The following is a 24,054-nucleotide window of genomic DNA, read 5'->3' on the forward strand; positions in this document are numbered from 1 at the left end:
TACATTTTTTTAATTTTTTTATTTTTCCCTAACTAACCGGGTGATGAAGGGGGGTTTGATTTACTTTTATAGCGGGTTTTTTAGTGGATTTTTATGATTGGCAGCCGTCACACACTGAAAGATGCTTTTTATTGCAAAAAATATTTTTTGCGTTACCACATTTTGAGAGCTATAATTTTTCCATATTTGAGTCCACAGAGTCATGTGAGGTCTTGTTTTTTGCGGGACGAGTTGACGTTTTTATTGGTAACATGTTCGGGCACGGGAGATTTTTTGATCGCTTTTTATTCCGATTTTTGTGAGGCAGAATGACCAAAAACCAGCTATTCATGAATTTCTTTTGGGGGAGGCGTTTATACCGTTCCGCGTTTGGTAAAATTGATAAAGCAGTTTTATTCTTCGGGTCAGTACGATTACAGCGATACCTCATTTATATCATTTTTTATGTTTTGGCGCTTTTATACGATAAAAACTATTTTGTAGAAAAAATAATTATTTTGGCATCGCTTTATTCTGAGGACTATAACTTTTTTATTTTTTTGCTGATGATGCGGCTCGTTTTTTTGCGGGACAAGATGACGTTTTCAGCGGTACCATGGTTATTTATATCCGTCTTTTTGATCGCGTGTTATTCCACTTTTTGTTTGGCGGTATGAGAATAAAGCGTTGTTTTTTGCCGCTTTTTTTTTTTTTTTTACGGTGTTCACTGAAGGGGTTAATTAGTGATATAGTTTTATAGGTGGGGTCGTTACGGACGCGGCGATACTAAATAGGTGTACTTTTATTGTTTGATTTTTTTTATTTAGATAAAGAAATGTATTTATGGGAATAATATTTTTTTTTTCTTTATTTAGGATTTATTTTATTTTTCTTTTTTATTATTTTTTTTTTACACATGTGGAAATTTTTTTTTTTACTTTTTTACTTTGTCCCAGGGGGGGACATCACAGATAGCTGATCTGACAGTTTGCACAGCACTCTGTCAGATCGGCCATCTGACTTACAGTGCTGCAGGCTTACCAGAGCCTGGTCTGCACCCGGAAGTAATCCCTGCAGGACCCGGATGCAGCCCCACGGCCATTTTGGATCCCGGGCCTGCAGGGATAGGAGGTAAGAGACCCTCGCAGCAACGCGATCATATCGCGTTGCTCTGGAGGTCTCAGGGAAGCCAGCAGGGAGCCCCCTCCCTGCGCGATGCTTCCCTGTACCGCCGGCACACCGCGATCATGTTTGATCGTGGTGTGCCGGGGGTTAATGTGCCGGGGGCAGTCCGTGACCGCTCCTGGCACATAGTGCCGGATGTCAGCTGTGATAATCAACTGACACCCGGCCGCGATCGCGCTGGACGTACTATTCCGTCCTTGGGAATTAGGGCCCACCCCACATGGACGGAATAGTACGTCCAATGGCAGAAAGGGGTTAATAGACTCTCCATTTTCCTATCTAATGGATCCCTCAGCCGGGAGGAGTCTTTAAAGGGGAGTGAAGTTTTCTTAGCCACTCTCGCCACCTGTATGTCGACCCTTGGCACATCCCAGGAAGGAGAACCTGCCTCTAAGGGAAACCTGTGTCTCATTTCAGATGGTGTGACTAGACGCTTCTCTGGGCATTCCCACTCCTGAGATATCATATCTATGATGTTTTGGTGTACTGGGAACAACATTCGCTTTTCTGACTTCAATCCTCCAAACATTTCATCTTGAATAGTTTGAGATATAGGTTCCTCCTCCAGCCCCATAGTACTGTGCACTGCCATCACTAGTTCATCAATGTAGTCCGAGGAGAAATAATATTTCCTTGGTTCGGAAATGTTATAACTTGAAGTTTCTCCCCATTTTTCCGAGGAGGAAGAATAGGAAGGGTTAGAATCAGAGTCAGAATCCTCAGTTTGAAGCCTCCTTTTTTTAGAAGGAGAAGGATTCTGTAGAGGAGGAGGCATAGGAGGATTGAAGGCAGCTAAGGAAGATTGTACTTCACTTCTGATAAGCGTATGGATTTCTTCTAGCAGGGAATGCTGCTCGGCTCTAACGATTTTGTCCGTGCAGGCTTGACAGTTTCTTCTCCCATAAGGAGGGAAGCTGTATACTGCAGATCGCACATTTTGCCGTTTTCTGGGCCGGGTTTTTCTGGGCAGACTTGTCTCCCTAAAATAGAGGGAGAGTGGAGTCAGGAAAAAAAGAGGGCCCCTATTACCCTGGGCTTGGACCCACCCTGCGACTGACTTACAGGAGCTGGGGCAGCGCTGGGCTCTACAGGGCAAGAAGCACCATCCATACTGAAGGGATCAGTCTTACCAGGAGGTGTCTTCGGGCTGTTTATGTAGCAATAAACCCAGCCCCCAGTGCAGGTGAAAGCAGTCCCCTCCTTATCCTCGGGTCCAAGGCAGGCCTCCACATGGGGTGGCGCGCCATCCGCGGTGTCCGAAGGCCCTGGAGGCCGGAACAAGGCCACACCAGGAAGTGTGTGCGTTCCACAGGGTGGATCGCAGAAACCGGAAGTGACGCGCTCGCGACCGCCGACGTCACTTCCGGAACACCGAGCCGCAGGAGGATGAGGAAAATGGCGGTGAGCTCAGGAGGACACCGCCGGGGATCACTGGCCCGCTTTACCTCAATAAGGCGCGGGTGGGCCAGGACAGGTCCCGAGTCCGGAGGAGACGGGAGCAGCGCAACATGTGGAGGAAGGCAGAGCCCATGACCACCACTTCCCGGTTAAAACGCAGGTATGCCACGGTCACCGGCCACGCAGCATAGAACAACCTCTCCATGCCCCATGGGGGACAGGAAAGACACTGGCGATTTGGAGGTAGGAGGGGCCTTTTAACCTCTTTGTGCTTCCTGTCCCCCATTAGGGAATGGAGACATCCTCCTATGCTGTCGTGGAAGGTGACTAGAGAAAATGTTGCCCTATAAGGGGAATGGCAGATTTTACTGATTCCATTTTGAATCTGCAATAAAGAATGTGACAATTGAGGTCTTTTAGATTTATTATGACTCGTGCCTCCACTGATGGTTTCTTTACCAGGAAGAGACGCGAGTAATGGCCAGAACCCCAGTCCTCGGGGGGTACTGGGGAGATTGCATTTGATCTTAAGAGATCCCCAAGGCATGCTATCATCATTGTAGGTGCTCCCTGAGATGTTGAGGAGGTAATTCTCAAATTCCGAGGGGGGGGGAGATACGAACTCTATAAGGAGGCCCTCTCGGATGACATTAAGGACCCATTGACAATTGGTAATGGCCCGCCAATAGTGGAAGAAATTTGCGAGCCTCCCCCCCACCGGGACGGAGTCATTGTTTGTCCTGCTGGGGTTGCTGCTGCTGGGGAACGAGGATATTTTTCCCCTTCCCTTTGGCATAGCTCCATCTCCGGATCTTTCCTTTACCCCTTGTCTGGGAGGCGTGAGATTGGGAGGCATGAAAAAAAGTTTCCTGATAGGTTTTTGCTCTGGAAGGGCCTTTTTCCAATCCGTGGCCTTTTCCCGAATTTCGTCCAGAGCGGGACCAAACACATAATCACCCTTAAAGGGAATTGAGCATAGCTTAATTTTTGAGGTGACATCCCCGCTCCACATCTTAAGCCAGAGGGCTCTTCTTGCAGCATTAGACTGGACTAAGGATCTGGCAGCAATCCTAATTGACTCCATGGATGCGTGAGCTAGAAAGGCAGTAGCCTTTTGGAGAATGGGCAGAGAGTCTAGTAATTCCCCTCTCGAGGAACCCTGGGAAATATGCTTTTCCAGCTTATCCATCCATCGGAAGAGGGCTCTGGCCACACAGGTGGAGGCTATATTTGATTTTCTATTTTCCTGTCCATCGGATCATTCAGCTGTGAGGAATCCTCAAAGGGGAACAAAAGTTTTTTTTGGTACTCTCGCCACCTGTATGTCCACTTTAGGTACGTCCAATGTAGGGGAACCACGTGTAACGGGGTCTACTGTGCTGTAGTACCTCTTTCAGTACCACCCCGTGTATCAGGAGGTCCACTCTGCTTTGGCTGGATTCTGAATGAAGGACACTGGCTGGAATTCCTGGGTTACATGGGTGCATATAAAATCTCACTGCTTCTCCGCGTATTTCCAGTCTAACAACACTTTATTCACAGGACACAGAATATATAACAGATACAGAGGGCAGGCCAATAGAACAGCAGCAGGCCAGACATAAATTACAATAGCCGCAGGTGGCCGGAACCTGCCGATATTTACTGTGGGAATTACAAAGGTGGGGGAGGACAGAAGGAGAATATCTTGTCCCATCTGCCCAGGAGCGCAGCCTGTGGGCTGATGCATCTCACATGGAACCTATTATACATATATATAACTGCCCAACATATTCTGGGTGCTGGGGGATTCTGTAACACGGCTCCCCCTTTCAGCGACGCGATCGGCATACACAGTCTGATCCTTAACGGATCGGTTTGGGGATGACTGAAGTTTATGGGGTTGGTACAAGTTCCGTTTGTCGACTTAGTCCATCGGCGTTACCGTTTTGTTTGCCGGGTCTGTAGTGTATGGTGAAGTCCAGAGGTTGTAGGGCTAAACTCCACCACAGTAATCTGGCGTTGTCTCCGGAGACACAATTAAGCCAGACTAGGGGATTATGGTCCGTTAGGAGGGAAAACTGTCATCCATACAAATATGGTTGTAACTTTTTGAGTGCCCATACTACTGCCAGGCACTCCTTCTCGATGGCCGCATAGCTCACTTCACGGGGCAGTAGTTTCCGACTCAGGTAAGCTACTGGGTGTTCTTGGCCGTCCGTCCTGACTTGGCTCAGTACTGCCCCCAATCCAAACATAGAAGCGTCTGTGTGAACAAGGAAGCGTTTAGTTGGATCGGGTGCGGCCAATACAGGGGTATTGGTGAGGGCGTCCTTTAGCTGGCGGAAGGCTTCCTCACACTCTGGGGTCCAGGTTACCTGGCGGGGTTGGTTCTTATGGGTCAGATCAGTGAGGGGCTTGGCTACGCTGCTGTAACTGGGAACGAATTTCCTGTAATACCCCGCTGTCCCTAGAAATGCCATGACCTGGGTTTTAGTGCGTGGGGTGGGCCATTTGGCTATGGCCTCAATCTTGGCTGGTTCTGGTCTCTGTTTCCCACTTCCCACCCAATGCCCTAAATACTGAACCTCTGATTTGCCCACGTGACACTTGTTTGGGTTCAGGGTGATTCCGGCCTTGTGGATCCAGTCTAATACTGTCTCTAGGTGATTTAGATGCTCTTGCTCTTCCCATGTCGCGCTGTAGATGGCGATGTCATCCAGGTAGGCACACGCATAGTCCTGGAGACCATCCAGAAGCCGGTCAGCCAGCCTCTGGAAGGTCGCCGGGGCAGTCTTCATCCCGAATGGCATAACACGAAACTGGAATAAGCCAAACGGGGTGACAAATGACGACTTGGGAATAGCGTCAGGACTAAGGGGAATCTGCCAGTAGCCTTTGCATAGATCGATGGTGGTCAAATACTTTGCCCCTGCCAGCTGGTCTAACAACTCATCCACACGCGGCATGGGATACGCATCCATCACTGTTTTCTCATTGAGCTTACGATAGTCTACACAAAACCGTGTAGTCCCATCCTTCTTGGGCACTAACACTACGGGGGATGCCCAGGGACTATCTGACTCTTCAATGACCCCTAAACGCAACATCTCTTGTCGCATCCCTTCTTGTACAGACTCACGGGCGCGGAAGGGGGGTTGTCGCAGGGGGGTCTGATCCTGGGTCTCAACCTTGTGTTGTGCCAGGTGAGTGTACCCGGGTTTCCCCGAAAACATCCTCTGTCGCTGCCTCAACAACGCCTCCGCCTGCTGTCTCTCCCGGGGGCCTAGGTCTTCACCCAAGTGTACCTGGTCCCATGTTTTAGACTGAGTCCTTTCCCCTAAAACATCAGGCAAGTGAAGTCCAGCTAAATCCTCTGCTTCAGGTGCACAGATGGCCACTACCTCTTCAGGGCGCTCCCGGTAGGGCTTCAGCATATTCACGTGGAACATGCGGATAACCCTGGGGTCGTCACAATCGGCGACATTATAGGTGGTGTCGGCTATTTTCCCCACTACCTGGTAGGGCCCCTGCCATGCAGCTTGGAACTTCTTCTGCCTAGTGGGCTCTAACACCAGGACCTTCTGTCCTATTTCCAAGGTGCGCTCTCTGGCCCTCCTATCATACCATACGCGCTGGCGCCGCTGAGCCACCTGCATGTTCCCACGTACAGCCTGGGTCAGCTCCTGTAGGCGGTCCCGGAATTCCAGCACATAGGGTACAATAGGTACCTCTTCTATGATGCCCTCCCCTTCCCAGTGTTCTAGCACTAAGTCGAGGGGTCCCCTTACCCGTCTCCCGTATACCAGTTCGAACGGGGAGAACCCCGTGGATTCTTGGGGCACCTCCCAATAGGCAAACAGGAGGTGAGGCAATAATTTCTCCCAGTCCCTGTAGGTCCTGGTAAAAGTCCCAATGAGTTGTTTTAACGTCCCGTTAAAGCGTTCACACAACCCATTGGATTGCGAGTGGTACGGGGCGCTTCTAATGGACTTTACGCCGCACAGCTTCCACAGTTGGTTGGTCATCTCTGCTGTAAACTGGGTACCCTGGTCCGAGATAATCTCTCGGGGAAATCCAACCCGTGAGAAAACCTGGAGCAGGGCAGCCGCCACCGTCTCTGCCAGTATGTTAGGTAATGCAACCGCCTCTGGATACCATGTGACATAATCTACCACTGTCAATATATACCTTTTCCCTGATGGACTGGGTTTGGCTAGCGGCCCTATCAGATTGACCGCTACTCGGCTAAATGGTTCCTCCACAATGGGGAGGGGGCGTAATTTGGCCTTGCATCGATCTCCCCTCTTGCCAATGCGCTGGCAACTGTCACAGGTCTGGCAGTACTGACGAACATCATAGGTTACCCCCGGCCAAAAGAAGTTTTGTGTCAGACGAAGTGCCCGGCCAAGGGTATGCCATGAGAGATTCGCAGTAACTCCTGCCTATACTTCTTGAGAACTACCAGCTGTTGTTTTATAGCGGGGCTCGTCCCTGTGTGGTGCTGCTCTGTGATCCGGTAGAGGAGTCCCTGCTTTCATATAAACTGTTCCCCTTCCAGTACCCCTTTCCCCTCTTGTGCCTTCCCACGATATCTCTCCAATGAAGGATCCTCAAGTAACTCCCTCTTAAATTCATCTGGTGTGGCCCAAGAAATGTGCCTGGCTATGGGAATACGTGTAGGGCTGGGGTGTCTTACCTGGGCCTCCTCAGTGTGATTTCGCCTCCGCAGCTTGAACTTGTCTCCGGGTGGTAACAGGATATGTCTCAGCCAGAGGGGCAACCAAGAAGGCAGACAACATGGGCCCCAAGTCATTTCCCAGCAAGACATCTGCGGGCAAATCCTCCATCAAGCCAACCTCAACAAGGCCATCCCCGACTCCCCAGTTCAGGTGAATCCGGGCAGTGAGCAGTCGATGTATGGCTCCCCCTGCTACACGGACTGCCACTGTCCGCTCCGTCTTCTCTTGGTCCCGGACGAGATGAGGCTTCACAAGGGTCAAAATTGCCCCTGAATCTCTTAGTCCCTGCACATGTTTTCCATTAACCCACACGACCTGTCGATGCTGTTGTCGGTTATCTGCCCGGGCTGCCTGCACGGGATCCACTTCATGCAGCACTTCCTCCATCTCTTCCACCCCTTGGTAGGTCGTAGCCCCCAATGTCGGGTCAACTTCGCCTTGGTAGCAGTGTACAGCAGCCCGGCTGAAGGTAGCTGTTACCGCCTTTGGCCACTGGGTATGCTCAGTCCGGCATGCAGGTGTGGCATCGTGCCCCAGGGGAACTGTGGCAGGCCGGGTTTCTAGCTGGTCCCCCTACAATCTTCGGTGGTTTGGGGCCCTCCAGGTCCATGGGCGGACCCCTAGTGAACATCTTTGATCCGGACAACTGAGGCCTCCTGGCATCATGATGTTCATCGGCCAGACGAGCGGCTTCCTCAAGAGTCGTTGGCCACCTGTCCCGAAGCCATTCCTGTGTCTCGGGGGTTAGTCCATTAAAGAATCGTTCTAACAAGACGAGCTGGAGGACGTCCTCCTTAGTGGTTGCTTGGCTCCCTTGTACCCACTGTAGCAGTGACTGCCGTAATTTACAGGCCCATTCAGCGTGGGTATCGATTACTCGTTTAGTCGTTTTATAAGTCCGCGGAACTTTTGGCGGTATGCGTCTGGTGTCAGCGCATACCGGGCCAAGATCACTTCTTTGATCCGCTCATAGTCCATACAGTCCTCATCAGGTACCGTGCGATAGGCGTCCGCTGCCCGGCCTGTCAGCTTGCTGGCCAGAATCTGAACCCGTTCCTCCGGCTTCACTTGATGAAGGGCACACTGCCGCTCAAAGTCCTGCAGAAAGCCATCAATGTCTTCCTCTGCCTCCCCCAACTGTCGGAAGGCATTATACTGGATCTTTTTGTGGCTTACTGTTGAAGGTACCTGGTCGGAGGCCAGAGCTCCCCCTGCTCGCTGACTCTCCTCTCTCCGCTCTGCCATCTCCATCTTGGCCAGCTCCACTTTGGTCCGCTTTGCCATCTCCATCTTGGCTAGCTCTAGCCTGGTCCGCTCGGCCATCTTTTCCTTCTGATCAGTACGCACATCAGCCATCACCTCTCGTATGACCCAACATATTCTGGGTACTGGGGGATTCTGTAACACCACCTTCTAAGGGAAACCTATGTTTAAGTTCTCAGGGGGTGGTCAGATGTTTCTCAGGGAGCTCCCACTCCTGAGATATTAGATCCGGGATGTTTTTATGCACCGGAAAACCCATTTGTCTCTCCGACTTCAATCCTCCACACATTTCGTCCTCTATTGACTGAGGAACTGACTCCTCCTGCAACCCCATAGTGCTACGTACAGCATTCACTAGGTCTTCTATATACTCAGAAGAGAAAAAATATTTTCTCGCCTCCGTAGTCTTAGATGATGAAGGTTCTCCCCACTTCTCTGAAGATGAGGAATAAGAGTGCTCAGACTCACAGCCGGAGTCCTCAATCAGAATTTTCCTTTTTTTAGAAGGAGATGGACCCGGCGACGGAGGTGGCAGAGGGGGAAGATTGAAGACAGATAGAGAGGACTGGACCTCATGTTTAACCAGGGCACGGATTTCTTCAAGGAGAGAGGGTTGTTCAGCTCTGACAACTTTATCCGTGCACCCCTGACAAAGCTTCTTCACCCATAGAGGGAAGCTTCAAATTGCAGATGGCACATTTGGGAGTCTTTTTGGCTGGGGTTTTCTGGGCAGACTTGTCTCCTTGCAAAAGAGGGAGCGTAGTGTAAGAAGGGACCCCCTACCACTACCTCTGACCTCGGACCCACCCCGCAACAGATTTACTGGAGCTGGGGCAGCGCTGGGCTCTGCAGATGCAGGGCAGGAAGCACCATCCATTCTGAAGGGATCAGTCTTACCTGAAGGTGTCTTCAGGCAGGATTATAAAGAAATAAACCCTGCCCCCAGCGCAAATGAAGAAATTCCCCTCCTCCTCCCCGGGTCCGAGAGCAGGCCTTCACGTGGATCAGCGTGCTCCATGCAGCGTTCGGAGGTCCAGAGGCCGCAGAAGGCTGAAAATCTGGAAGTGTATGCGTTCCAGCAGGTGGAACGCAAGGACCGGAAGTGACGCGCACGCTGCGATGACGTCACTTCCGGGACGCCGAACACCGCTCTGAGGAGGAGGAAAAGCCGGTGAGCTCATGGAGGCCACCAGCTGGGGATCACTGGACCGCTTTACCCCCCACGGAGGCGTAGGTGGCCCAGGAAGGTTCCGAATCATCAGGGAGACGGGAGCAGCAAAGGAGGAGGAAGGCAGAGCCCACGATTACCACTGCCCGGCAGGAAAAACCAGGTACACTGCAGTCGCCGGCTATGCAGCATACGAAAGCCTCTCAATGGCCCATGGGGGACAGGAAAGACACTGGTGAATAGGAGGTAGGAGGGGCCTTTTAACCTCTTGTGCTTCCTGTCCCCCATTAGGGAATGGAGACATCCTCCCATGCTGTCGTGGAAGGTGACTAGAGAAATACTTAATAAGTAACATTTCCCACATGTCTACTTTACAGCAGCACAATTTTGGAACCAAAATTGTTAGGAAGTTATAACAGTTAAAAGTTTTCCAGCGATTTCCCCTTTTTTACATTTTTTTTTTTTTTTAGGGACCACATCACATTTGAAGTCACTTTCAGGGGTTTTTATGATAGACAATACCCAAAAGGGACACCCTTCTAAAAACTACACCCATTAAGGTGCTCAAAACCACTTTTAAGAACTGTATTAACCCTTCAGGTGCTTCACAGGAATTTTTGGAATGTGAAAGGCAAAAAAATGAACATTTAACTTTTTTTCACAAAAAATTTACTTCCGATTCAATTTTTTTTTTTATTTTCCCCAAGGGTAACAGGAGAAATTGGACCTCAAAAGCTGTTGTGCAATATGTCCTGAGTATGCTGATACCAACGATGGCAACGATAAGGACCCCGCATGACGCTATGGGGTCTTCGGAATGCGGAGATCGTATTCGATCGCAGTATTTTGGGGGTTAAAGTGCTGCTCCTGGCAACTAGTGCTGGGTATCAGCTGTCAGAATCAGCTGACACCCGGTATCGATCGCCCGCGCACCCCCTGTGAGGGCGGGTGATCGCGATGATGTAATATTCCATCCCTGGTCAAATAAGCCCAGGTCACATGGACGGAATATTACGTCCAATGAAAGAGGGGTTAACCTAGCGCCAGTTGGTGGGGTGTATACTGCGGAGGAGGAGCTATCTTTTTTGTGTAGTGTCAGCCTCCTAGTGGCAGCAGCATACACCCATGGTTTCCTGTGTCACCCAATCAAGTGTTAGAAAAAGCGCTTTGTTCAACCCCACAAGGACCGACCGAGTCTCATTTTTAAAATCTGACATGATTCACTTTAAGAGGGCATACCTCTGGAACTCTTCAACCAGTAGCGTAGCTACTGGGAGGGCAGAGGGAGCAGTGGCCACGGGCCCGGCACTCTGTGGGGGCCCACCCGGAGCTACGCTATGTAACTGTATTGGCGTGCACAGCGCGCCGATACAGTTACATTCTGCGGCAGAGCAGGGAGACATGATCTCCCTGCTCTGCCGCCCAGCCGCTATGGGCCCGAGGCGGTAGGGGCCCCTATGCCAGCAGTGGGCCCCCCGCCTCTCATCGCAGGGTCAGCTGCATCAGCTAAATGCCGATACAGCTGACCGCATTGATGAGAGAGGGAGGGTTACGCTCCCTCTCCCATCATCCCCCTGCCAGTGTCTGACGTCACCGATGCCGACACAGACAGGGTGTCGTGATAACGTTAGTACTCGGCGCCCGCTGTCTGGAGATGAGCGAGCGCTCAGAGCACAGCGGGAACAAGGAGGAAAAAAGGTGAGTATAGGGTTTGTTTTGTTTTTTTTTTAATCGGGTACATTATACTATACAGACTGCCTAATGGGGGTGCATTATATTGTACTGGCTGCCTAATGGGGGTGCATTATGCTATACAGACTGCCTAATGGGGGTGCATTATACACTGCTCAAAAACATAAAGGGAACACTTAAACAACAGAATATAACTCCAAGTAAATCAAACTTCTGTGAAATCAAACTGTCCATTTAGGAAGCAACACTGTTTAACAATCAATTTCACATGCTGTTGTGCAAATGGAATAGACAACAGATGGAAATTATTGGCAATTGTCAAGACACACTCAATAAAGGAGTGGTTATGCAGGTGGGGACTACAGACCACAACTCACTGCCAATGCATTCTGGCTGATGTTTTTTTGTCACTTTTGAATGTTGGTTGTGCTTTCACACTCGTGGTAGCATGAGACGGACTCTACAAAGCACACAAGTGACTCAGGTAGTGCAGCTCATCCAGGATGGCACATCAATGCGAGCTGTGGCAAGAAGGTTTGCTGTGTCTGTCAGCGTTGTGTCCAGAGGCTGGTGGCACTACCAGGAAAAAGGCCAGTACACTAGGAAATGTGGAGGGGGCCGTAGGAGGGCAACAACCCAGCAGCAGGACCGCTCCATCAGCCTTTATGCAAGGAAGAACAGGAGGAGCACTGCCAGAGCCCTGCAAAATTACCTCCAGCAGGCAACAAATGTGCATGTGTCTGTACAAACGGTTAGAAAGACTCCAAGAGGATGGTCCGAGCGCCCCAACGTCCACAAATGGGGTTGTGCTCACAGCCCAACAACGTGCAGGACGCTTGGCATTTGCCACAGAACACCAGGATTGGCAAATTCGCCACTGGCGCCCTGTGCTCTTCACAGATGAACGCAGGTTCACACTGAGCACATGGGACAACGTGACAGAGTATGGAGACGCCGTGGAGCGCGATCTGCTGCCTGCAACATCCTTCAGCATGACCGGTTTGGCAGTGGGTCAGTAATGGTGTGCGGTGGCATTTCTTTGGAGGACCGCACAGCCCTCCATGTGCTCGCCAGAGGTAGCCTGACTTTCATTAGGTAGCGAGATGAGATCCTCAGACCCCTTGTGAGACCATATCCTGGTGCGGTTGGCCCTGGATTCCTCCTAGTGCAGGACAATGCCAGACCTCATGTGGCTTGAGTGTGTCAGCAGTGCCTGCAAGATGAAGGCATTGAAGTTATGGACTGTTCCACCCGTTCCCCAGACCTGAATCCGATTGAACACATCTGGGATATCATGTTTCGCACCATCCACCATCACGTTGCACCACAGAATGTCCAGGAGTTGGCGGATGCTTTAGTCCAGGTCTGGGAGGAGATCCCTCAGGACACCATCCGCCGCCTCATCAGGAGCATGCCCAGGGAGATCATACAGGCATGTGGAGGCCACACACACTACTGTGCATCATTTCCTTGTCTTGAGGCATTTCCACTGAAGCTGGATTAGCCTGTAACTTCATTTTCCACTTTGAACTTGAGCATCAATCCAACTCCAGAGCTCCGTGGGATATTAGTTGTGATTTACGTTGATCATTTTTAGGTTTTACTGTTCTCAACACATTTCATTATGTAATGAATAAAGATTTACAACTGGAATATTTAATTCAGTGATATCTAGGATGTGGAATTTTAGTGTTCCATTATTTGTTTGAGAAGTGTACTATACAGACTGCCTAATGGGGGTGCAATATATTGTACTTGGTGTCTAATGGGGGGTGCATTATACTATACAGACTGCCTAATGGAGGTGCATTATGCTATACAGACTGCCTAATTGGGGTGCATCATACAGTACTGACTGCCTAATGGGGGATCATTATACTGTACTGGCTGCCTATGGGGGTGCATTATACTGTACTGGCTGCCTATGGGAGTGCATTATACTGTACTGGCTGCCTATGGGAGTGCATTATACTATGCAGGCTGCCTAATGGGGGTGCATTATACCATACTGGCTGCCTATGGGGGTGCATTACACTGTACTGGCTGCCAATGGGGGTGCATTATACTACGCAGGCTGCGTTTTATTGTACTGGCTGCCTATAGGGGTGCACTATACTGTACTGGCTGCCTAATGGGGGTGTATTATACTGTACAGTCCTATGAGGAGTCATTATACTATACAGGCCTATGGGGAGAGCATTATACTATACAGGCCTATGGGGAGTGCATTATACTATACAGGCCTATGGGGAGAGCATTATACTATACAGGCCTATGGGGAGTGCATTATACTATACAGGCCTATGGAGAGTGCATTATACTATACAGGCCTATGGAGAGTGCATTATACTATACAGGCCTATGGAGAGTGCATTATACTATACAGGCCTATGGGGAAAGCATTATACTACACTGGCCTATGGGGAAAGCATTATACTACACAGGCCTATGGGGAGTGCATTATACTATATTGAGGACTATCTAGTATATTATACTATATGGAGGCTATCTAGGGGTCATCATACAGTGTGGAGATTACAGTGAAGGGGCCATCACACAGTGTTGGGGCCCATCAAGCAGTTTGGGGGCTACTAAGGGGTCAGTAAACTGTGTGGGGGTACATTACAGTGAGGAGGCATTATGTTATGTATAAGACACAGCATGATGCTCTATAGGGGAGCTGTACAGGGGGGAGACTCAGGACATTTTTCAAAGTTAAGTGGGCACTTATTGTTAAGGGAACTCAGGTTACTGTGACTAACAAAGGGGCACACAGGGCACTATTACTTTCTAGGGGACAAAATGAGGGCACTGTTTTCTAGGGCACTTGCACCTGGCATTACTATATTCTAGAGGGTTGCTTTAGAATTTAGAAGGCACAGAGAACCACACAGCAGATGAAGTAATAGGGACACATACGGCAGTAGCATTGGGGTACCAGTAGGATGAGAAGTTTGTGCAGGTTGGGAATAGATGGTGATGGCTGAAAATATGAGAAGTGAAATGTGTCTTTGTTGTATTCTCTGCAGATGAGTCCTGGCTGGAAGAAGTTGTCATGTTGGTCTGGGCCAGATGGAAAAGACGGGAAAAGTGAACGATTCCATCAGAAAGAACGTCAGCGGTAAGTCATTATCTGTAACTGGAGGAGGTTCTCCTCCACTATTAAGGTGTGTCTCCCAGTTGCAATCAAGGCTACCTGGTTAGGGGCCCACTCAGGAGCTTCACCCCCCCTGAACCAAAACCCTAGCTACGCCTCTGGCTTCAACATATCCCAGTGATTCTGAGACTGTTTTTTGGGACATATTGTCCGTCATGTTACTGATACATTTTGGTCAATAGGATTAGTGTTTATTTATGAAGATATTGAACATTTGACAAATGATTTGAAAAATTTTGCCATTTTCAAAATTTGAATTTTTATGCTCTTAACCCCTTCACACCTGGGCTAGATTCGGTTTTTGCTTTTCTGTTTTTTTTTTTGTTTGTTTGTTTGTTTTTATCACCTTGTTCCCACTGCTATAACTTTTTATTTTTCCATCAAGCTGTATGAAGGCTTGTTTTTATGCGGAACGAGTTGCACTTTTAAAAGACACCATTGATTTTACCATATAATGTACTGGTAAACAAGAACAAAAAAAGTGCAACTCCAAAATTGTTTTTGTTTTTTTTTTCTTACCATAATGCTAAAACTGACCTGCCAACAACATTCTCTGGGTTATTACAAGTTTGTAGATACCAAACATGTATAGGTTCTTTTTTTTATTTAAGTGGTGAAAAAAAAAACTAACATTTTTTTGGATTATAAGAAGCACTTTTTTCCCAAAAAATGTTGGGGGAAATTGGGGGTGCGTGTTATAAAGCGGATATACCTTACCGGCCGCAGCGGAGCAGTGTCCCAGGGTCACTGCTGCAGGAGGCAAGAGTGGAGTGTTGCTGCAGGCCGCAGGCTGGGATGAGGGGCTGTTCGGATGTGCGCCACTGCCGGTGTTCGGTGGTGTGGGGGCTCTGCCGACATATTATGAAAGCCCACAGCCCCTGCATTTAGATGGATTGCTATGCGGTGGATTCCGGGAAAATGGCTGCAGGGTGTGGCGCATGCGCAGATGGCGATCTTGGGATATGGGATCTCAGCAGTCAGATCTCATCTCCTGAGGTCTTGGTGCTGAAATCTCCATCTGCGAGGGCATGTTTTTGCAGTACGAGTTGAGAACACGTTATTGGTACCATTTTTGGGCACATTTTTTGATCGCTTTCTATTCTGATGTTCAGGAAGCAGAATGAACAAAAACGGTAATTAGTCTTACCGGTAATAGTATTTCCAGGAATCCATCCTGACAGCACCATGGAGGTTGTCTTCTTATCCACAGTGGGACAGGAAACCACGAGTATAAAAGGACCCTCCCCTTACCAATCATCAGTGATTTTCAAAGTACCACATCTGGATGGATGCCAAAAAAGAATATTTTATTTAAACACAAACAAGATACAAATGTTTACGTCACATCAGATCTTAGTAAATTAGCATGGGAAGGGAAACTAGCAGTGCTGTCAGGATGGATTCCTGGAAATACTATTACCGGTAAGACTAATTACCGTTTTCCAGGTCATCCACCTGACAGCACCATGGAGAAGTACCAAAGCAGACTACTTCCTAGGGTGGGAATACTGCCTGGAGTACCCTCCTGCCAAAACTTAATTGTGTTGACATCACGTCTAGTTTGTAATGTTTGGAGAATGTACTAAGGTTAGACCAGGAAGCGGCGTTACAAATTTGATCTGCTGAAGCCCCCCCTTTTTCTGCCCATGAGGCTGCCATTGACCTAGACGAATGTGCTCTGATATATCCCGGCGGATGCCTCCCCCGGGCTTTATAGGCCGAGATTATTGTGGATCTAATCCATCTCGCGATTGTGGATTTAGACACTTTCCTACCCTTATTCGGGCCTCTAAACTGAACAAAAAGGTTATTATCTACCCTCCAGGGTGCTGTAATTTCTAGGTATTTAAGAACCGATTCTCTAACGTCCAGACTATGGTAAAGGGACTCCTTTTGATTTTTGGGTGACTGAAAGAAAGAAGGAAGTATGACCTCCTGATTAATATTTGAATCGGAGACTACCTTCGGAAGGAAAGCTGGGTCCAGTCTCAGAACCAGCCTGTCATGAAAAATCTGTAAGTATGGATCTTGAATAGAGAGGGCCTGAAGCTCTCCCAGTCTCTTTGCGGAAGTAATGGCTACAAGGAAGGCCGTTTTTAGGGACAATTTACCTATGTCTGCGTTATCCTCTATATCAAATTGAATTTTACATAATTCGTTAAGAACCAGATTTAAGTCCCATGGTGGGATAGTTTTCCTTATTAGAGGTTTTAGTCTTGCAACTGCCCTGGAAAATCGACTTATCCATGGGTGAGCTGATAAAGTACAGTCATAGAAAACACTAAGGGCCGCAATTTGCACCCGTAAGGTACTGGGTCTGAGACCTGCATTAAACCCTGCCTGTAGAAAGTCAAGGATTTTGGGAACATTAGGACAGTCAGTATCGACTGTAGTTTCTCCACAGTAGCTGCAGAATTTTTTCCAGATTTTGGAATAGATTGAAGAGGTTACTGGCTTCCTGCTCGCTTTTAATGTAGAGATCACCTCGTCCGATAAACCCTTTGCTCTTAGGACTTGCCGCTCAGGATCCAGGCTGATAGACGGAGGGATTCCGGATTTTGGTGGAGAATGGGACCTTGAAAGAGGAGATCCGATCTTTGTGGAAGAATAACTGGTTTCTCCTTTGACATCTTTTTCAGTAAGGCAAACCAACTCCTCTTCGGCCAGTACGGCACTACGAGCAGGACTTTGGCTCCGTCTTCTGCGATCTTCCTGAGAGTTCTTGGTATTAGAGCAAGCGGTGGGAACGCGTACAACAGGCCTCTCTCCCATGATTGGGAGAAGGCATCGACTCCGGCCGGGTTCTCCTGAGGGTTTAGTGAATAGAAGGTGCTGGCCTTTGCGTTCCGTCTGGTTGCAAAGAGGTCTATCTCCGGGTACCCCCAATAACGACACAGGTCTTTGAAAACCACGTTGTTCAACTCCCATTCTGTTGATAGAACCGTCCTCCTGCTCAGGAAGTCCGCCACTTGGTTGCTGGAACCTTCCAAGTGAACTGCAGAGATTGAGAGTACCGTCACTTCTGCCCACCTGAAGATTCGTTCTGCCAACTGCTGTAGAGCCCTGTGTCTCGGACCACCCTGATGTCGAAGGAACGCAACTGCTGTTGTGTTGTCCGAGAGCACCTTTACGTGTCTGTTCTTCACCAAGGCCTGTGCTGAAGACAGGACTTTCCAGACTGCGAGCAGCTCTCTGAAGTTTGAGGATCGCGTGCTGTTTTCCCGGGTCCACTGACCCTGGTAATACCTTCCCTGGACGTGGCCTCCCCAGCCTTGTTGACTTGCGTCCGTGGTAATTATCACTTCGGGAGTATGATTCCAGGGCACTCCCCGCCTGAGGTTTTTGGGATCTGTCCACCAACGCAACGAGGTCTTCACCTGGTTTGGCAGCTGTATCACCTTGTCTAAGGATCCCTGTCTTCTGTCCCAGGATGAGAGAATCACCTGTTGAAGCTGTCGGGAGTGAAACTGACTCCAATTTACGCAAGGTATGCAGGCCGTCATCAGTCCTAGGATCTTCATGGCGTCTCTGATGGAAACCCTGGTCTTCGTGAAAAGATGAATCTTGCTTATTATGCCTTGCAGTTTTTCCTCCGGCAGAAAGGACATTCTGACGTTTGAGTCTAACACGACTCCGAGGAATTTTATCCTCCGTTTGGGTACTAGATCGGATTTTTTCCAGTTTATGATCCACCCCAAATTCTGCAGTGTGGAGATTACAAACTGACAGTCGGTCCTGAGTTGATTTACCGTGTCTGCAACCACTAGGAAGTCGTCCAGATACGGAATGACTAAGATATCTCGATTTCTTAGGTAGGCTACTACCTCTATCATAATCTTCGTAAAAACTCTTGGCGCTGAAGCTAGACCGAACGGAAGACAGCGAAACTGGTAATGAAGGACTTTTCCTCCTTTTTCTACTGCAAACCTCAGATATTTTTGGTGGTTTAGGCAGATAGGAACGTGGTAATACGCACTCTTTAAATCTAGAGTGCACATAACCACTCCCCTGTCCAGGAGGGGAATCGTGGATTTTATTGATTCCATTTTGAATCGTTTGTACACTACCCAAGAATTTAAGTGTTTGAGATTTATGATAGTTCTTGACTCCCCCGAAGGTTTTATTATAGAGAATAGGCTTGAATAAAATCCCTGTCCTATCTCTTGGGGAGGTACCGGGACAATCGCAGCTGTTTTTAGCAGATCCTGAATATCTACCCACATGGGAGATGTCGCGGTGAGATGGGGGCTGGAGATCAGGAATTTTTGTGGAGGAGGAGAAGAGAATTCGATCCTGTAACCCTGAGCAACTAGTTGTAACACCCATGAGCTTGTAGTGATCTTCTGCCAGCCTCCAGAAAACCTGGTTAAACGCCCCCCCACTCTGGTGGCGTCATTTTCTGTGGTAACCCGATGTTGAACCTGAAAAGGTGGATTCTTTATTTTTGGTTCTAGATTCTCCACCCTTCGGGTAACTCCACCTTCCTTGTTTCCCTTTCCCTCTATAGTCAGTTTTTTGATTAAAACGTGATCTCCGAAAGGGCTGAAACTTTCTGCGTTTGTTCTCTGGGAACCCCTTTTTATCATCTGATGCTTTCTCTAAGATGTCATCTAGTACCGGACCGAATACTCTTCCCCCTGAAAATGGTATGGCGCAAAGCTTATTTTTGGAATGTACGTCCCCGGACCAGTTCTTGAGCCAGATGGCTCTTCTGGCCGCATTTGATAGGGATTGATTCCTGGCCGTAAATCTTACTGTTTCTGCCGATGCGTCTGCTAAAAAATCTGTACCCATTTTAAGGAGGGGAAGGGATTTTAATATTGTTTCTCTAGGGGTTTTAGAGGAAAGCTGGTCCGCTAGGTCATCCACCCATAGGTGCATAGACCGTGCTACTGAGGTTGCTGCTATGTTCGCACGCATTACAGCTGCTGAGCTCTCCCAGGCTCGTTTTAAGAGACTGTCTGCCTTCCTATCCATAGCCTCCTTTAAGTTAGATGAGTCCTCAAAGGGTATTGCAGTTCTTTTGGAGACTCTGGCTAAGGGAATGTCTGTTTTAGGGACATCCTCCCAGTCTTTGACCTCCGCTGGATCAAAAGGGAGGCGTAGTTTAAAGTCTTTTGGAATGATCAGGCGTTTTTCCGCCTCCTCCCATTCCTCCAGAATCATTCCACGAATATGAGCGTTGACAGGAAAGACTTTTGAGGTCTGGGCTCGTAACCCGCCGAACATTTCATCTTGGATTGAACAAGAGGGTGGCGGCTCTTCAATTTGCATGGTGTGCCTTACTGCACCCAGGAGCTCGTCCGTGTCTGCAGGTGAAAACAAGTATTTTTTCCCTCTCCCGGGGGGGTCTTTAAACTCCTCATTCTCCAGCTCTGAATCGGACAAGGCTCCTTCAGACGTAGAGTCCGAATCCCTCATTCTCTTCTTATCTGGTTGTGAGGGTTGAGGGGTCATTAGGCCGGAGACTGATGCCTGTACCTCCTCCCTGATAATAGCCCACATGTTAGACATGAGAGAGGCCTGCTCTTCGCCCAGTATGCGGTTAGTGCAGGGCTCACACAGGGGTTTCTGCCATGTGTCCTTTAGTTTAGCGGAGCATAAAGGGCACTTCTTACATCTCCCTTTCTTAGCTGCGGCGGTGGAGGCTACCTATAATAATAGAAGTGGCCCTGTTTTAGAAGGAGGTAGAAACACCCGGGAGGTAGGCATTTAACAGTTGCCCTCTGCAAGGGGACTTACGTGAGCCTGGTTATCACCCTCTATCCTGGCGGAATCCTCCATCTCGGATATTGCAGGATAGAGGTCTACCTACTCCCTTTACCTTATATGCTTGTCCTCCTGGCGTTGGAGCGTTCGCGCTCGCCGGCATGCCCCGGAAGTGCTGCATCTTCCCCATAGAGAGATGGAGACGCCGACCCCGCCCCCTGTCGACCGCGACCCGGAAGAGCTATGCCGGGCTACAGCGTGTGGCGTTCTAGTGGGACAGAGCTGCGGTGAGCCTCCAGGCTGTCTGCTCTGTTCCAAAGGCAGACCCGGAAAATGCTCGGCGGCGTGCTCGGTCGAGAGCCTCTCCAGGAGGAAACGACCGGCAATCCCAGGAGCAGCGCTGCACCGGGTGAGCTGAGGGACCCTGTGTCGGGTTTCGGCTTACGGGGCTTGTAGTGGGAAGGGCAATAAGGGCCGAAACCCCCCGATCCACACTCCCCAAACGGAGCTGCCGGAATCCTCGTAGTTCCTATCCAAAGTGGGACAGGAAAAACACTGATGATTGGTAAGGGGAGGGTCCTTTTATACTCGTGGTTTCCTGTCCCACTGTGGATAAGAAGACAACCTCCATGGTGCTGTCAGGTGGATGACCTGGAAAATCAATTCAAAGAATGTTTTGGGGTTTTTGTTTATGCCGTTACGCATGTGGTATAAATAATAAAACAACTTTATTCTTGAGGTCAGTACAGTTAGGGCTCATTTCCACTTGAGATCCATTTAGACGAGTGTAATCCGATAAAAAATTTGTATTGCACTCGCCCCAATGTTTCTCTATGGTGCAGCTCACATCTCAAAATATCTTCTTATGCCGATTCGGCATATGAAAACAATGGCAGCATGCTGCGATTACACCTGAGAATTGGATCACTCACCCATGTAAGTTTACGGTGCATGCGAAACATCGGATATCACCCGAGTGCAGTGCGACTCCCACCGGCAATGGAGGAGATGGAGAAATTACTTTCTCTGTCTCCTCCACAGCTGTGCTGCTATTCCTGAAGCGAGAGGATCAGACCACAGAGCACTGACACTCGGATCACACTCACAGCAGAGCAGGAGACGAATATCAGTAACATATCGCACCCTATGCTCTCGCAGGAGAGAATCAGACGGATGCCACACACTATGGGACCCGACCTTGCGGTGATAGCACATTTATTTCATTTTTATCTCATAATGTTTTGATGCTTATACTCAGCTGAGCCGAACTCCTGGTGGTGCTTGTGCAGAGAAGTGCGGATATTTCAGCACTTCCCAGAGATCACATGCTGGGGGGATAAGATAGTCACATTACCTGACCAATCACAGCAGCCAGAGACTGGGGACAGCTGGAATGGGTCCCCGCATCTTTCGCAGTGCCAGTGTTCACACAGATGTGTATAGCACGTGGTGACTAATTGCATCATACTCCAGTGAGCCGTTCACTGAGACTGGCGTACTTACTGTGTGTGCGGGGAGCACCCGGGGGTACTAATGCTGGGAGGGGGGAGCACCCGGGGGTCACGTTGCAGGGATGGGGAGGTACCCAGGGTCATGCTGCGAGTGGGGAGCACCCGAGGGTAACAATGCTGGGAGGGGGAGCACCCGGGGGTCACACTGCAGGGATGGGGGGGAGCACCCGGGGGTAACAATGCAGGGATGGGGAGGTACCCAGGGTCACGCTGTGAGGTGGGGGAGCACCCGGGGGTCACACTGCAGGGATGGGGAGGTACCCAGGGTCACGCTGCGAGGGGGGAGCACCCAAGGGTAACAATGCTGGGAGAGGGAGCACCCGGGGGTCACACTGCAGGGATGGGGGGAGCACCCAGGGGTAACAATGCAGGGATGGGGAGGTACCCAGGGTCACGCTATGAGGAGGGGGAGCACCCGGGGGTCACACTGCAGGGATGGGGAGTTACCCAGGGTCACGCTGTGAGGTGGGGGAGCACCCGGGGGTCACACTGCAGGGATGGGGAGGTACCCAGGGTCGCGCTGTGAGGAGGGGAAGCACCCGAGGGTCACACTGCAGGGATGGGGAGGTACCCAGGGTCACGCTGTGAGGGGAAGCACCCGGGGGTCACACTGCAGGGATGGGGAGGTACCCAGGGTCGCGCTGTGAGGAGGGGGAGCACCCGGGGGTCACAGTGCAGGGATGGGGAGGTACCCAGGGTCACGCTGTGAGGGGAAGCACCCGGGGGTCACACTGCAGGGATGGGGAGGTACCCAGGGTCACGCTGTGAGGAGGCGGAGCACCCGGGGGTCACACTGCGGGGATGGGGAGGTACCCAGGGTCACGCTGTGAGGAGGGGGAGCACCCGGGGGTAGCAATGCTGGGGGGGGGCACCCGGGGGTCACACTGCAGGGATGGGGAGGTACCCAGGGTCACACTGCGGGGGGGGGGGGGGACATCCGGGGGTCACGCTGAGGGGAGGGGGAGCACCTGGGGGTCACTCAGGGTCACGCTACAGTGGGGGGGAGCACCCAGGGTCACACTGTGGGGAGGGGGGAGCACCTGGGGGTCACTCTGTGGAGATGGGGGGTACTCAGGGTCACACTGCGGGGGGGGGAGCATTCGGGGGTCATGCTGAGGGGGAGGGGGGGGGAGCACCTGGGAGTCACGCTGCAGGGATGGGGGGTACCCAGGGTCACACTGCAGTGGGGGGGAGCATCCGGGGGTCACGCTGAGGGGAGGGGGGGAGCACCTGGGGGTCACGCTGCAGGGATGGGGGGTACCCAGGGTCACACTGCAGTGGGGGGGAGCATCCGGGGGTCACGCTGAGGGGAGGGGGGGAGCACCTGGGGGTCACGCTGCAGGGATGGGGGGTACCCAGGGTCACAATGCAGGGGGGGGGGGCACCCAGGGTCACGCTGCAGTGGGGGGGGGGGAGCATCCGGGGGTCACGCTGAGGGGAGGGGGGAGCACCTGGGGTCACGCTGAGGGGGGAGCACCCGGGAATCATGCAGAACACGAGGTACAAGGACAATATTTATAATGCCTTCATACTGTACATTATGGATGCAGGGGAGCGGCACTGCGGGCACTGAGAAGAACTCCGCCGCTCCACTGTGCAGGACCACTCACCAGCAGTTCAGCTTCCTCACACTGTCCAGCTCTGACGCCTTCGCCCGGGACAGCACTTGTTTCCGAGTCAATTTCATGCCGGCAGATAAGTGACCGCAGGACGAGGCCGCTCAGCCGGTATCTAAGGCCAGTGACGCGCAGGCACAACTTGGCCGGTCGCTACGGGGCGTGGTCGTGAGAACTCTGATTCAATGTGGCCGGAAAAATTTGCGTTGCAAGCCTCGATCCCAATCCCAGCACTGATTATTGATAGGTTAAAGGCTGAACCCTATACTTGCCATGTATTGCATGGGAGCGACCTTCTGACGTCAGAAGGTCATGTGACACGTTGAAGTCACGGTGACGGTAGAAGGTCATGTGACAGGTTGAAGTCACGTGACGTGTCTTAGTTTCTTCAGCCTGAGCCTTCCAGAATCCCAGTGAAGCAGAGCAGTACACAGGGGTGCGTGTAGTGTGGCTCCTGTGAGGCCTCCTTCTCAGCTGCACTCTAGACTGCTCTCTGGTGAGGAGGATGTCACCGGAGCCTCCACTCTGGGCAGGTCAGTGCTAACGTGACCGGAGCTGTGGAGCGAGACCCTCACAGGAACCACTCCGATGTAGATGGCTCGGTACTGGCAGGACAGAGTGGAGGTGATTATAGGAGCTCGTCATAGACTTCATT

At 50.5% G+C, this 24,054-nt stretch overlaps 1 protein-coding gene across 2 annotated transcripts in view; it reads right to left on the reverse strand.

Moving 5' to 3' along the window:
- The window catches only part of CFAP410 (cilia and flagella associated protein 410), a 182,841-nt gene extending 159,130 nt beyond the window's left edge, over positions 1–23,711 (reverse strand). Inside the window, exon 1 of one of the 2 annotated variants that reach the window (XM_077275684.1) lies at positions 23,394–23,711. Coding sequence is in view for 1 of the 2 variants with exons in the window: in XM_077275683.1 (XP_077131798.1) it covers positions 23,394–23,470 (77 nt within the window). In the remaining variant the exon portion in view is untranslated. The remainder of the gene's footprint in view (positions 1–23,393) is intronic. The other variant, XM_077275683.1, reaches the window with a different exon arrangement.
- Between the last annotated feature and the right edge of the window lie 343 nt (positions 23,712–24,054).

The sequence above is a fragment of the Ranitomeya variabilis genome, chromosome 7 (genome assembly GCF_051348905.1).
Source record: "Ranitomeya variabilis isolate aRanVar5 chromosome 7, aRanVar5.hap1, whole genome shotgun sequence".
NCBI lineage: Eukaryota > Metazoa > Chordata > Amphibia > Anura > Dendrobatidae > Ranitomeya > Ranitomeya variabilis.